Source organism: Rhineura floridana, chromosome 7, assembly GCF_030035675.1.
Source record: "Rhineura floridana isolate rRhiFlo1 chromosome 7, rRhiFlo1.hap2, whole genome shotgun sequence".
Classification (NCBI taxonomy): Eukaryota; Metazoa; Chordata; class Lepidosauria; order Squamata; family Rhineuridae; genus Rhineura; species Rhineura floridana.
In genome coordinates this window covers 91,500,800-91,517,051 of record NC_084486.1, presented here as the reverse complement: position 1 = coordinate 91,517,051, position 16,252 = coordinate 91,500,800, and the positions used below count along the sequence as shown (strand labels likewise).

The 16,252-nt window shown below is 44.1% G+C and overlaps 1 protein-coding gene and 1 non-coding gene across 4 annotated transcripts in view; one reads left to right on the top strand and one right to left on the bottom strand.

Annotated features, from left to right (window-relative positions):
* INPP5D (inositol polyphosphate-5-phosphatase D) overlaps window positions 1-16,252 on the top strand; it is a 95,851-nt gene that overhangs the window by 25,892 nt on the left and 53,707 nt on the right. For all 3 annotated transcript variants that reach the window (XM_061636466.1, XM_061636467.1, XM_061636465.1), the window contains exon 4: window positions 14,048-14,198. In XM_061636466.1, coding sequence (XP_061492450.1) covers window positions 14,048-14,198 — 151 coding nt within the window. The remainder of the gene's footprint in view (window positions 1-14,047; window positions 14,199-16,252) is intronic.
* LOC133389878 (U6 spliceosomal RNA) lies at window positions 693-796 on the bottom strand. The gene has a single exon (XR_009764185.1). It is a non-coding gene; the product is annotated as a U6 spliceosomal RNA (small nuclear RNA).

The following is a 16,252-nucleotide window of genomic DNA, read 5'->3' as shown; positions in this document are numbered from 1 at the left end:
GCACATGTTCATCTATACCTGAGCAATTAAACTCTCAATTAAACTCTCTCTCAATGTTTCCCATCCATAGTGGTGGGTTCCAGGACAATGCTCAATGGGATGTATTCACACTGTGTGTTGTTGTCCCTTCTCCTCAGTTTATACTTCCTTATCTTCCCTGAGTTCCAGAAACCTGAGATCCATTGTGGGCATGCCTGCAGGTATTTGTTTATCTGTGCAGATGGCCAATCTTCGTTATTATTTTTTAAATATATGTTTTCTGCTATACCAGACGTGCCCCAAACAGTGGGTAAACAAATAAAAATGTGTGTTGCGCCTGTCCCCACCAGTAGATTACCCTCACTGAGTTCTGGAAACCTGATGTCTATTGGGAGCATGCACACAGGTATTTCTTTACCTGTGAGTGTGGGCAATTGTTTTGTTTAAGATACAAATTTTCTGATATACCAGACTTGAACAAAACAGCAGGTAACCTACTCAGGAGCATCTCACCAATGGGAGAAGGGGGTAGATAGATGGTGCCCAGCAGAATGCCAGAACACATGTCAAAAAACTGCCTACAGTCTAGTAACATGTGATTTTATATTGGATGCTCCCTCACCCTTACTGCCTATTTATTCTGCTGAGTGGGTCCCCTGACTTCTCTTTTTTCATTTAATTTTGATTAATTTTCATAAAGCAATACAAATTTAAAAAATACGGAACGCTTCACAAATTTATATACCAGCCTTGCACAGAGGCTATGTTAATCATCTATGTATCATTCCAGTTTTAATATATGTGCTGACCAGAGCTTGGAAGATTACTTTTAAAAGTAATAAATTACAATTACTGTTAAATGGCCCCAAAAAGTAGTAATTACCGTTACAATTGCAATTGCTCTGAAAGTAACTGATTGCTTTACCGTTACTCAAAAATAATCACTACAATTACATTTAAGTTACTTTTAAAAAAAATTGCCTACCAGGTGCTGGCCTTGGCTGCTGCACATCTAAGTAGTCTAAAACAATATTAAAAATAAACACACACAGAGAGGATAGTAGAATATCTTTTTTTATCCATAAGATTAACAGAATGGCAAGATCTCCCCAGTCAGAGTGGAAGGAAGCAGGCTGATAGCACAATTAAAAGAGATCCTAGCTCACACGGTTGTTGTGAGAATAAAATGAAGTGGGGGGGAGAGCCATGTACAATAATTGAGGTAGGATTTGAAGATGATGATTATGCTGATAATAAATATGCAGCATTTCAAATTAATTCTGTATGAGAAGCATTCCATGCCAAGCTTGGAACGCCAAGGAGGAGGTAAAATGTAGCCAAAAATACTTACGACAAAATGCCATTTATCCTTTATATCTATATCTATATCCAATTAGTAATATCTTTTCCTATACACATATATAAGCTGAATGAGATGAATCTATGTAAAGCATTTTTTCTTTCCCTTTTCTTTTTTCTTTTTGTTTTATTATTATTTTAGTACTACTTTGTAATTTTATTTTCCTTAATAAAGAGTATTTTAAAAATATTATTAATAATAATGATAATTAATTAATTCTGCACAAGCTTCTATGCACTATTACAAAATTGCCTACAGTGTGTGTGGGGGGGGGCATGGATGGCTTGAAATGGATTTGCTTTGGAACTTTGGAAAGAAGGAAGGAACTATATGGAACAAGCTTCCCTTGCCAGCAATTAAGGCATGTGCGGGGCTTGCCTGCCAAAGCTAACATTATTAGGATGTGGGAGGCAGACTGGCTAGTTAGCTAGCCGTGGTGGGCTCTCCACTGTTAAGGGAGGAGGGGAGGGGAGGGAGGCAGAGGCCACCACTCAGACTTTGCATGCCAAACCAAATGCAACAGGAAGGGCAGCCAGCAAGCCAGCAAGCATCATTCAACCACCTCCTGGACTCTGCCTTATCAGCAACAAAGGCACAGCCACCCAAGCAAACATTTTCTCCTGAGGTGCAAAAAAGTTTAAACATTGCAAATGCAGCAAAGTAGAGAGGGAGGGGGCGGAGGCCACTTCACGCACTCAGCAAAGAAAATATTAACACACACACATCATCGTCTCTCATCTCCACAGTTCTTCATCTTCATTCTGCTGCTGTCTCCTTCTCCTCCTCCTTCATCCACGTCCTTGCCCTCTGGATGCTTTCTCCCTCTACTCCATGCTTTTCCACCACCGTCCATTTTTGAAACAATTTAATTTTTTCTCTCCACTCCACCCCCGTCTCGCTCTCCACCTCCTCCCTCGTCACTTCCTACCCACCCACAGAGGACGAGGGAAGAGCAATGCTGCGCAGAAGCCCAGTTTGAGGCACATGACTTTCATCCATGAATCAGAGGAGCAGAGGACTTCCCCTGCTTCCCCCCAAGTAACACCCAAAAGTAATGCTGGGAACTTTACAGTTACAGCTCAAAAGTAATGAAGTTACTGTTCGTTCTATTACAGTCAAAATGTAATTACCCACTCGTTCCTCAAAAAAGTAATAAATTACAAGTAATTTGATTTTTCTAACGAATTACTTCCAAGCTCTGGTGCTGCCTAAGTGAGAGTGGGGCCCTTGACTCCTGTCCTAAAGTCCTGTCCCGATGGGCACCACTGTCTGTGGCAGTTCAGTTACACTTCACAAAGATTATCTTCAGAGCCAAGAAAATTGGCTGCTAGTGAACACTTCATCACCAGTCCCCACTCATTCCATTTGAATTTGTAGTGCAGGTGTCAAGAATATCAAGAGTGTGGAATTCCCCTTGTTATCCATCAAATGACCAAGACAGATTCTGTATCAAAACCAGGCCTGAAGCCAGATTGAAAGGGATACTTACAGGCAATGGATAATTGATCTAGTTGATCAAGTTCTGGCATTTCAGGAATCTGGAGGGCAAGCAGTGGCATGTAGAAAGGGGGCTTAGGTGGGAGGAGCTGGAAACCTGGGCAACTGTTGAAAAAGTGTAAGCAATGTGGTAGAAGGGTAGCATATTAGGGGTGGATAGTTAGGAGGGTTTTTAAAACATTAACCAATAATTCTGCTACTGGCTTTCATCCCCATGTGACAGATGTCCGTAGACATCTATTAGGTGAGGAATTTGGACCTTCAGATCATGTAGTGATGCACACAGCATGTATTTAAAGCACATTTAGGAACTGCAGCTCTGTGAGCAGTAAACTACACTTCCCAGGATTCTCTGGGAGAAACCATGTGCTTTAAATGTAAGGTGTGGATGCTATTCATCTGCCTGGGCTAGATGAACTCAAATGCAACAGTGAAGTAATTCCATTAATATTTGTCATGAAAACCTGATCAGCCTCTTTCTGTTAGTGTAAAATCTTATTCTATAGATTGTATTTGGGCTTGCATTTCAAACATGATCACTCAGCAGCAGCAGGGGATGAGATGTTATGTGGTGGCGGGGAGAGACTGTCTTTTAAAACTGCAATTTTTGACTACTAAATATAGTTACTCTCATGGACCGTCATCCCAGCTTGCTTTCTGTAGTTGTGCATTTCTCACTTCTGCTTCCACTGCTTGTTTCCATTTCTGTTCCTCATTTAAAAAAGCAAAAACAGAGTCAGTATTCATGCTCTTAACTTTCTCAGCCTAGATCTTGCCACATTCTTCCATAGAAGGTTTATATTTGATGTAATCAATATTTTTACCAAGATTTGTTGCAACCCTGTTTGTTTGTTTTTTATGGGTTTTTTTAAAAATTGCAGTTACATTAAAGGGAAAAAAAGAAATGACATTTTTTTAAAAGGAGAAAAAAAGACGGGAAAACCTGTTAGCTCAAATTAACAGAATATTTAAACATCTATACATCCATTCAGTGAGCAATATATGCCATCTAAATGTCCAAATATGTATCCAGATGAAGTTGGTGTTAATAGAAGGTATACCCAAATGTAGCATGGGTGTTTTGGTCATCAAACCATTGCATAATAGTTGGTGGGTATTTGTCCTTCCAGGCTCAAAGTATGAGTCTGTTAGTGACCATTAGGGCACATAGAGTCTGAAAAGTATCATGAAGGAAGAGGCCACACAGAGGATCTAAACAAGAACAAGAACTTTACTATAACTAATTATATACAGAGAACAAGGCCCACAGCATGGTGCTGCTAGTAAGGCAGGCCTGGAACTGAAATTGCCACAACCTGGGGCTGACTCAGCAGTTCCTGGTATGGCAAGCCTGGCGAGCCAATACACTACACCCCTCCCTCCTAGATCTCATAGTCCTGAAGATACTTGGGATGAGCCCTGGTACGGGTGGATCAACAACAATTTTGCATTGAAGTTGATAGTGCATTCCCTAGTTCCCCATTTGGCTCTGGTTGATGCTGGTCCACTTCAGGTGCAACTGCTCTTCTCCAGCATCAGGAGCAGCCACTGGCTCATTTTCTCTTTCCACTCGAGTATTTCCAGCATCCTCAGAGAGGACTGATGGAGGTGGGCTTCGTCCTCTCATCTGGTCCACATGTCAGTGTAACACATGGCTGTCTAGTGTTTGAGCCCTGTAGGACAATGGGCCCGTGGCTTGGGTCACAGTGGCAGGAATCCATGTTTCACCAGCACCGTAGTTCCTAACATACACAGGGTTACCTGGGGTGAACACCCGTGCAGGTTCTTGAACTGCAACGGACTTCCTTGGTCGGTCCTCGGTCAAGTCAGGATGCAACCGTCAAGCAGAGTTGTTCGTCATCTGTGCATTAATAGCTCAGCTGGGCTCCTTCCAGTTGTGGCACAAGGTGTGATGTGTTGTGTCAGGAGAAAACTTGCAAGGAATCGGTCCCAGTCACCTTCTACAATCCATTTCAATGCATCCTTTGTTGTCCTGACCATCCTCTCGGCCTGGCCATTGGTTGCTGGATGAAAAGGGGCTGAAGTGACATGCTGAATCAGTCCATTATCCAGGAATGTGTGGAATTCCGCAGATGTGAACTGCACCCCATTGTCTGAGACAATGGTGTTTAGCAACCCATGTGTTGTGAAAAGCCTGCGTAAAGTCTTTATAACAATACAAGATGTCATTGACGATACTGGAACTACTTCTAACCATTTGGTGTATGAATCAGCAACAATCAAGAAAGTTTGTCCCTGGAAGGGGCCTGCGATGTTGACATGAAGCCGTGACCATGGCGTTTTTGTCAATTCCCATTTATTTATTATTTATTTATTTATTGCACTTATATACCACCCCATAGCCGAAGCTCTCTGGGCTGTTTACAGTAACTGAAAACATTAAAACAAATATACAAATTTAAAAACACATCTTTTAAAAACAATTTAAAACTCAATTTAAAAAATTAAAACAATTTAAAACACATGCTAAAATGCCTGGGAGAAGAGGAAAGTCTTGACCTGGTGCTGAAAAGATAACAGTGTTGGTGCCAGGCACACCTTGTCAGGGAGATCATTCCATAATTTGGGGGCCACCACTGAGAAGGCCCTCTCCCTTGTTGCCAGACTCCCAGCTTCCCTCGGAGTAGGCACCCGGAGGAGGGCCTTAGATGTTGAGCGTAGTGTATGGGTGGGTTTGTATCGGGAGAGGCGTTCCATCAGGTATTGTGGTCCCAAGCCGTGTAAGGCTTTATAGGTTAAAACCAGCACCTTGAATCGAGCTCGGAAACATACAGGCAGCCAATGCAAGCGGGCCAGAATGGGTTTTATATGTTCGGACCGTCTGGTCCCTGTTACCAATCTGGCCACTGCATTTTGCACAAGCTGCAGTTTCTGAACCGTCTTCAGGCAGCCACATGTAGAGTGCATTGCAGTAATCTAATTTGGAGGTTACCAGAGCATGGACAACTGAAGCCAGGTTATCCCTGTCCAGATAGGGGCGCAGCTGGGCCACCAACCGAAGTTGGTAGAAGGCACTCCATGCCACCAAGGCTACCTGAGCCTCAAGTGACAGAGATGGTTCTAAGAGAACCCCCAAGCTACGAACCTGCTCCTTCAGGGGGAGTGCAACCCCATCCAGGACAGGTTGGACATCCACCATCCGGTCAGAAGAACCACCCACTAGCAGCATCTCAGTCTTGTCTAGATTGAACCTCAGTTTATTAGCCCTCATCCAGTCCATTGTCACAGCCAGGCACCGGTTCAGTACATTGACAGCCTCACCTGAAGAAGATGAAAAGGAGAAATACAGCTGCGTGTCATCAGCATACTGATGGCAATGCACTCCAAAGCTCAGGATGACTGCACTCAACGGTTTTATGTAGATGTTGAACAGCATGGGGAACAGACCTGATCCCTGTGGAACCCCATACTGGAGAGTCCAGGGTGCCGAGCAATGTTCCCCAAGCACCACCTTCTGGAGGCAACCTGCCAAGTAGGAGCAGAACCACTGCAATGCAGTACCTCCCACTCCCAACTCAGCCAGTCTCCCCAGAAGGATACCATGGTCGATGGTATCGAAAGCCGCTGAGAGATCAAGGAGAATCAACAGAGTCACACTCCCCCTGTCTCTCTCCCGACAAAGGTCATCATACAGGGTGACCAAGGCTGTTTCTGTGCCAAAACCAGGCCTGAAACCCGACTGAAATGGATCCCGATAATAGGTCTCATGCAAGAGTGTCTGGAGCTGGCCTGCCACCACTCGTTCAAGGACCTTGCCCAGGAATGGAACATTTGCTACAGGCCTATAGTTATTAAGATTTTCTGGGTCCAGGGAGGGTCTCTTCAGGAGTGGTCTCACTACCACCTCTTTCAGGCAGCCAGGGACCACCCCCTCTCACAGAGAGGCATTAATCACTTCCCTGGCCCAGCCAGCTGTTCCATCCCTGCTAGCTTTTATTAGCCAAGAAGGGCAAGGATCCAGCACAGAAGTGGTTGCACAAACCTGTCCAAGCACTTTGTCAACGTCCTCAAGCTGCACCAACTGAAACTCATCCAAGAAATCAGGACAAGGCTGTGCTCTGGATACCTTGCTTGATTCACCTGCTATAACACTGGAGTTTAAGTCCTGACGGATGCTGAAGACTTTAGCCTGGAAGTGCCTAGCAAATTCTTTACAGCGGGCCTCAGATGGATCTACCATGTCCTTGGGGCCAGAGTGTAATAGCCCCCGGCTATTCTGAAGAGCTCTGCTGGGCAGCAGATTGATGATTTGATAGTGGCAGCAAAATATATTTTTTTGCTGCCCTTACTGCCCCTAAATATAGCTTACCATAGGCACTTAGCAGTGTATAATTACATCCACCAGGAGTTTGTCTCCATCTGCACTCAAGCCATCTCCTATATTGTTTCATTGCTCTCAGCTCTGGGGTATACCATGGAGCCGTATGAACTCTACACAGGAGAGGGCACTCAGGAGCAATCATGTCAACTGCCCGGGTCATTTCTGTATTCCACAGTTCAACCAGGGTTTCGACAGGAGTGTCAGCCCTATCAGCTGGAAAACTCCCCAGAGCCCTTTGGAAACCATCCGGATCCATTAGTCTTTGGGGGCGGACCAACTTAATAGGTCCCCCACCCTTGCAGAGGGGAAAAGCCACTGTAAGTCTAAACTTCAGCAAGCAGTGATCTGTCCATGACAGAGGGACTGATGTAAGGCCCCCCACATTCAGATCACCGACTCCATGTCCAGTTGCAAAACCCAAATCTAGAGTATGTGTTGGGCCAATAGCATATTGGGACAGTCCTATGGTTGCCATGGAGACCATGAAATCCTGAGCCACCCCAGATAAGGTGGCCTCGGCATGGATGTTGACATCCCCCAGAACCAACAGTCTGGGGGATCTCAACAATACACACGAGACCACCTCTGTCAGCTCAGCTAGGGAGTCTGTTGGGCAGCGGGGTGGGCGGTACACCAACAGAATCCCCAGTCTGTCCCGCTGACCCAACACAAGGTGCAAACACGCCAGACCAGTAGTCACATGGACAGGGTGCTTGCAGAGGGAGATGGAGCTCCTATAGACCATAGCAACCCCCCCTCCCCGACCCTCAGGTCTACCCTGATGCTGGATCAGGTACCCTGGTGGACATTCCCATGGGTTCACTGGGGCATGTGGTGCAGCTGGTCTTGAAACCTGACACTTCTCACATCTCTTGACGCATTCTTCAAACTTGCTGTCCATCTTGGGCCACTATACATAGCTGCACCCCAGAGCCTTCATTCGTACTATACCAGGGTGTCTGACATGTAGGGCCTCCAACACCCAATGTCTCAACACAGTAGGAATGACAACTCTATTTCCCCACAGGAGGCATCCCTTGTGCACTGATAGTTCCTGTTGTTTGGATACAAATGGTCTGAATTTCTCCTCAAGCTTCCCTAATGGCCATCCCCTCCATACCCAGTTGAGAACACGAGCAAGAACTGGGTCTTGGATGATGCAGTGGCAATATTCCCAGCATGGAGGAGTGGTTCCGGTAATGACTCTAACAGCACATCCAGCAGAGGGGCTTCATCAACCCCAGCAGAAGGGAGAGGAAGGCAGCTCAAAGCATCAGCATGGGCAATGCTCCTGCCAGTCCTATGATGCAATGTGTAAGCATACGCATTCAGGAAAATTGCCCACCGCAACATGCGTGGAGATAATATTTGTGGCGCCTGCTGGTTAGGGGCAAACAATCCCAATAATGGCTTGTGGTCAGTAGCAATAGTGAATGGTCGACCGTAGACATAGTCATGGAATTTTTTACACTAGCCACAATAGCCAGGGCCCCTTATCAATTTGGGCATAATTCCGTTCCATTGAAGACATTGTTCTGGAGTAGAAAGCGATAGGCACCTCACAAGAGTCCTCAAGTTGGTGGCTCCGGACAGCTCCAATACCATATGGAGATGCATTACATGTGAGAATCAAGGGCTTCCATTCATCATAGTGCACCAAGACACTGTCAGACGATAACAGGTGTTTTACATCATGGAAAGCCTTATCATGCCAAGCTGTCCACTGTCATGCAGCATGCTCGTCAAGAAGGCGATGCAATGGTTCTGCCACTGCAGCCTTATGTTTCAAGAAGGCGTGATAGAAATTCAAGAGTCCCAAGAAGGCTTGGAGTTCCTATTTATTACGGGGCACTGGCGCTTCATGAATTGCTTTACATTTTTCCGGGGTAGGCCAAATGCCAGCGGCATCAATACAGTAGCCAAGGAATTCAATTTGGGAAACACCAAATACACATTTCTCATGCTTGACCCGGAAACCAGCAACAGCAAAACGGTGCAGTACATCCCACACCCGTGAGGCAAGTTCAGCAATCGAGTTGCCAGCAACCAAGACATCACCAAAATACGGTACGGCACCCGGTACTCCTTTGAGAATGTCCTCCATTAAGCTCTGAAAAATTCCACGGGCCACAGAAACACCAAATGGAGGCGTTTTACTCTGAATGCTCCACGATGAGTGGTGATAGTCTGAGCAGCAGCAGCAGCAGCATCCACAGACAGTTGCTGATAGGCCTGGGCCAGGTCAAACTTCGCAAAAAAAATTCCTTGTGAAAGTGATGCCAAAAGATGTCTCACCACTGGGATTGGATATGGATGCTGATGCAGGGCTTTATTGATAGTGCACTTGTAGTCACCACAAATGCAGATGTTGCCATTGGCCTTCAATGGGGTGAAAATGGGTGTCTCCCATGTAGAGTGTGTCACTGTCTCCCAGATGCCTTGCTGTATGAGGTGAGCAAGTTCAGCATCAATCTTTGCTCGCAGTGCAAATGGAACAGGATGGGGTTTCATATGGATGGGGGCCACAGTAGGATCCAAGAACAACGAAATAGGAGGCCCCTTATATTTCCCAAGACCATTATCAAAAACAGCTTTGAAATCATTTAGGATGCTATCCCATAATGATTCACCAATCTGGTGGACCCCCGTGAGAGCAATGCCCAATGGCTCAAACCAGTCTAAACCAAGGAGACTGGTGCAATGCCCTTGAGCAACCAATAACTGTAAAATTCCATGGAAAGTTTGGTAATGCACCTCAACTTCACAGACGCCCTTTACTGGAACCTGATTTTCCTGGTAATCAGTAAGTTTGGAGTGGAAAGGGACAATTTGTGGGCCCCCACAAGGAAATATTTGCTGGTAGGTTCCCGATGACATGATAGTATAACCTGAGCCTGAATCAACTTCCATGGTACATAGAGTGTCTTGGATGGTGACTGTCACTTTCACCTTCCTCACAGTGGCAGAGTACTGCAACCCTGGCTTGATGTGGTTAATCACATCCTCTGCGTTGTCATATGTGGAAAACTTCTGTACAGTGTGTGTAGTACTGCTTTGTATCCTTGGTGTTTTCCCTTCCACCACACTTCTGGGGGTGGCTGCTTCCGCTTTGGCTTGGCATACTCGCTCAATATGCCCAACTTTTTGATAACACTGACACCGTGCACCCCTGAAATGGCAGGCACACCATTCATGGGATCTGCCACAGCTCTTACATTTCACTGGAGAAACTTGTCTGGATCTCTGAGGTCCTGCAGCACCTACTCCGGTTGATGAGCATTTGCACTGCAACCTGTGGATCTCTAGAAGTTGTTGATTTGAATCTTTAGCCAGCTGGGTTTCTGAATAGGGTGAGTTTCTTGCCAAGCGCACTCCTCAGGTGCTTGCTGCTGCTGCTTCTGTAGCCAGAGCTTCCTCTAATGCAGTCTTGAACGTGAGCTGTCCTTTTGCAAACACACACTTTTGCAGGCCCTCATCATGCAACCCACAGACCAGGCGATCACGCAGCATCTCCTCAAGATTTGAGAAATTGCAGTGTTTTCCAGCAACATACAGTGACACACTCTCTGTTGGGCCCTGATTTCGTTTGTAGAAAGAATTATGTTGTGCTATTTCAGACAGTTTTGGAGAGAAATGTCCTTGTAAAGCATTCAGGATATCCTCATAATATGTATTAACAAGTTTTGCTGGTGCTAGGAGGGCCTGGGCTAGGTCAAAAGTGTCCGGCCCAGAGACACTGAGTAACACAGCATGCTTCTTCTCTGACTCTGTAATGCCGTTTGCTGCCAAGTAAAACTCCAGCGTGGCTGCATAACTTTCCCACTTGCTGGGACATGCAGGGTTAAATTCTTCAAGATGCCCTTGTGTGGCCAATTCCACAAGATACACACTGACCTGGAGTGCTTTGCAGTGGTTTCCACAAGGCCCAAGCTGATGTCCTAATCCAGTCTAAGGAGAAATGTTCTCTCCCTTTAAGCCTCTAATGCATAAGAAAACACTCTTGTGTGCCTCACAGCATCCCATCCTCGTCGCCAGTGAAAAGTGTCATGATCTGTCTGAATTAGACAATGTCTTCGTGTAAAGATGTTATAAAGCTGGAATACCAATATTTGCTGGATCAGTAACAATTTTGAATCTATAAAAACATTTTCTATAGATTCTAAGGCGATTTCCCATTATTTAGGTTGTATAGCAAAGTTAAACTCCCTCTTCCATTCTTCCCTAAGTTCTTGACCTTCCACTTTATGTGCCTTCATTAAATATTTATAAATGATTATTGTGGGCTCCATTTTCTGAAGAGATCCAATTATTCCTTCCAATTATTTAGGAGCTGCTGTGGCACTCAAAGCAGATGGGTCATAGGTAACCAACAGGTGTTACAATTGTAAAAATTGCCATTCAGTACTCTAGACTGCAATATAGGAAACTGTAAAGATTCTCCATCTGCTCCTATCAGCTGATCTAGTGCGTAGATCCTGTTGCAGCCCAATTGATACTAGTAGCACTTTTTACTATTTCCATTGGGTCCATACGAGATAAATATTGTCTCCAAACAACACAGAGGAGGACTGATCTATAAGGTAATAGGGAGAGGTAGATATCAGAGACCTACCTCCACTATATCCACAAATTCAAAAGGGGAAGCCCATCACTGACTACAAACCTGATGGTCAAGGATGCAAACTCAGTTTGATTATAAACTTCTGTTGCAGAAGTCAGGAAAGAATGACAACTTGATCTGATTAAGGAATGAGGAAATAAACCCATCCCCAATGAATTAAACTGAAAAAAAACTCTTTAAATCCATGGAGTAAACTCTAGAACTATATTGTCCCAAATGAAATACTTGTATATAAAGGACGTTCAACAATCTGTTTGTACCAGAATATTTTCTCTCCTTTAAGGCACAGGCAAGTGTGAGGGAGAAATGTACACTGATGACTTACTCATTGGAAGTGAAGCTTTTGCATAGGTCTGTATCATTTGAAACACAGGAGTGCTGGTCTGATGCACATACAGTGCAATCCTATACATGTCTAGTCTGAAGTAAGTCCCACTGAGTTTCATGAGGCTTACTCCCAGGTAAGTGAGTATAGGAGTGCACTCTTTATCTTCCTATCCATTCGTGAAGGCAGATTCCCCTTGCATGCAACCAAATTAACCATTGTTTAAAACTGCTCCTGGGGGGCAATGGGTTGGGCACAATAGAGTAGACCACTGAAATTAATGGACATGGCTGGCTTAGTTCTATTAATTTCAGTGGGTCTACTGTGAGCAAAACCTAGTTGGATACAAGTTCCCTTGGAACCCTCTTTCTTGTGAGACTTTGGGGCTGACTTGTGTCTGTTGGGACTTGGGTGAGAGCCAGGAGGCTGAGAGGGGAAGTGTGAAGGAATTGTTGTTATATTTGTTCATTTGTATTGTGTATGTACTATTTGTATTTTGGCTTCATTGTATATTTTTGTAACATTTGTTGTTTTACTTCTGTACACCACTTAGAGATATTTTTATAGATATTAAGTGGTATAGAAATAGACTAAATAAATAATAATAAATAAAAGTGTACATGGATCAGCTGAGTGAGTCTTATGAATGGCTGAAATTCCTCCAGTAAGTGCTTACATTGCCTGGGTCTCCTGAGGGTGTGTGAAGTGCATGAAACATGCACTACAGACAGAATACTATGAAAGTAAAGATCGCGATAGTGTATTTATTTAGCTCCACCCATGTACAATGAGAGGACAGGTCCCTGCCCCACAGGGTTTACAATCTGGAAACAAGCATAACAGAAATGACTTAGGAAGGGAAGAGAACTGGAGGCAGGGGTAAATAGGAAGAATATGCCTGTTATTGCAGTTACACATACTCCAGAATCCTTTTTTATTGCACATTCCATGATCATTTGTGCTCTTGATGCTATCGGGGCAGTCATGATCCCACTTTCAATACTGTTAGTGCATGCAGACGTTTTGGAGCGGTCACACTACTTCATTTCCAGTCAGTGCATATCCCATAACTTTCTGCTAAAATCCTCTAACATTTTATAACACAAATGTTCTGATTTATTTTGTTCCTACATAGATATTCATCTTTCACCCTCTCGATAGCAATTGTGGTAACATTGAGAAAACATTGCAGAACAAACTAAAGCAGAATAATAAATCCACAAATACACTATTACTGTGTCAAGAACATGTTGCAGAATACACCCTCAATAAAAGATCAGTCTGGAGGGGCCCTTAGTAGTGTATGGAATTAAGGGTAGTGTGAAGGACTCAGTGGTGGCTCTGATATCAGTGGGGCAGTGAATTTGCTCCAGGTTTTAGTCCAAACTTTCAAAGCACCTTGGACAGCTCCTTATTTATTTATTTATTTATTTATTTATTTATTATTTTCATTTCTAAACCGCCCATAGCTAATAGCTCTCTGGGCGGTGTACAAAACAAGATTAAAATACAATATTAGAATAAAATCAGTAACAAAAAGCAACAAAATTAAACTAAAACATTAAACATAAAAACATTGAACATTAAAATGCCTGGGAGTATAGCCAGGTCTTAACCTGGCACCTAAAAGAAAGAACTGTAGGCGCCAGGCGTATCTCCTCCGGTAAGCTGTTCCACAGTTCGGGGGCCACCACAGAAAAGTTTGGACTAAAACATGGAGTCAACTCACTGACCCACTGACATCAGAACCACCAGCCTCCACTGTTTAATGGGAAAGATTAACAAGGATGTGACTCTTGGTAGACTGAGTTTTCTTGCTGGGGTTTCTCTGTACTATTGTCCACTCATAAATGTTCCTGTTTTGTTTGATGGAATGATCTCCAACAATATTTGATGTCTGTGTTTTCTGGGGGGTGCTTTCAGGCATCGGAAGGTGTTCCAGTACAGTATTTCAACAACTTGGATGAACTGATAGAGTTTTACAAGAAAGAGAATGTGGGTCTGATTCGGAGCCTTAAATTCCCAATCCAGAAAGAAGAGGAGGAGACAACAGAGGAGCCAGAAGAGGATATGGGTAAGAAATTCAAAACACCAAAGCTTATTCTGCACCTGATTGGTCCTGAGGTTGCCAGTTTCCTGTGTCTGGACTTACTAAAATCAACTAATTGTAATTTTTAATTGTATTATTGTACCTTAATTTTTCCCTTGGCCTACTCATATTGACAAAGTGATACCTAGTTAATACTGAACCTTTTCTGTTAGAGGATTTTATGGTTCTCTGGGAGTGCTTTTTAAATATAACAATACCACCTTTAGTTCAATATGCCCACAGACGTGTCATCTGCAGTTTTCTTTTGTTGCATCTATCAGTCTTTTCCTATTTCCCTCACTCACTCAGCACATGGACTCTTGCAATGGTTTGCAAAATCAAAAACATAAAACAAAGTCAAAACAACTGAATGCCAATCACTGGAAATATGAAAAACAAACAAAGTTACAGAACACATTTCTAGCTCTTCTGTCTACAAGCTTTCCCCAATATCAACCATCTCAGCCCCTGCTGAGATCAGCAGGTAAGGCCTTGTTGTCCGTGCTGCCACTGACGCTGCCTGGTTGGCATTTACCCATAACAGGGCCTTCTCAGTGGCAGTTCCCTTCTTGTGGAATGGCCAACCTGATGGTGTGTGTCTGTTTCCCTCATTATTTACGTTCAGGAAGAATTTAAAAGCATTTCTGTTTGCCCAGGTATTTGATGGCAGAAAGATACTGTTCCTGGCAACCCTGAAAATCATTGGCTGAAATAATTTTTCTGTTTTTAGAATGCCTTAAAAAATGTTTTTCTTATTACTGATGTGTTTGCCGCCCTGGGATCCTTCAGGAAGAATGGCGGGATATAATTAAATGAGCAAAGTCTTATCTCACTTTCAGAAGCTCACAACATTGTCCACTGGACAATCCCTGTGAAAGAGAGGGTGTTGCCACAGAGAAGGCCTTGAGAGTTGGCTTCGTATGTCCATACTTTTGTCAATGAGGAAACCCTACGCAGATCGTCCTCAGAAGATCTCAGAGTAGGGATGGGTGAGAAATTAGATTCAGTTTGTATTTAAAGCTCCTCCTGCTCCACGAGCTAGAGGGAGCCCCCAGCTGACGAAGCGTCAAGACCCTAGCTGACAAAGCGTCAAGGCGAGTTAAGCAGCAGAGCGAGAAGAGGGTAAGTAGCACCCATTTATTTCATTATTTAATTTAATTAAAACAGCTCAGAGTAATAAGTAATAAGGGCAACCTAGGGTCACCGTGAGCTAGGAGCCAAATCCTGAAAGAACCTATATTCTAGAAGACAGACCCTAGGGGTAGGAAGCCTATAGAAAACTAGTTTTCAACACCACCCTAGCAGGAAAGCTTCAGGGGACACTGTAAACAACGCTAAATTCCAGTTTGAGAGAAGGGGAAAAAAGGAAACTCCACCAATACATACAGGGAGAGAGTCAGCTCAGTTTTTGCTAAAAAGGGCAGCTTTAGCCTTCCTTAAACACAACCACAAGCTCTGTTTCCCTAGGTTAAAAAAAAGGACAGACTGTTCTAGGTGGGAAAACAAAAAACAAAAAAGACTCGCCTGGAAGTCTCAGCCCCCTGCTTAGATTAAAAGCAGCCAAAAGCTAGTCTAGTTTGTCCAGGCCAGAGTACAAGGCACCACTTAAAACTACAGGGGAACTTGCACTGATAAAAGTGGTTGTTGTCAGCAAATAAAATAAATATAGAGTAAAAGCTAGTTAACCTTTCTTAGTACCACTAGTCAAAGTCTTTAAACAGCACCCCCCTCTAAGGAAGGAAGCCTGCCTGCCTGCCTGCCTTCAAAGGAAGGAAGCTTGCAGCATGTACGACTATCTGCCTGTTGGACAGAAGTCGTGGGTGTGCTCTCAGTGCAATGAGCTCCTGGCTCTCCAGGAACAACTTCATTTCCTTGAGGCCAAGGTGGCTGACCTGGAAAAGCTGAGAGAGGCAGAGAGGTGGGTGGAGGAGGCCTTCAGGGACATTATAGCTGTGTCCCACTCCAAGGATGATAGCTTTCCTGCTATCATGGAGAATGGTCTTGGGGAAGGAGAGAATCCAGCCGAGGAAGAGGGAAAC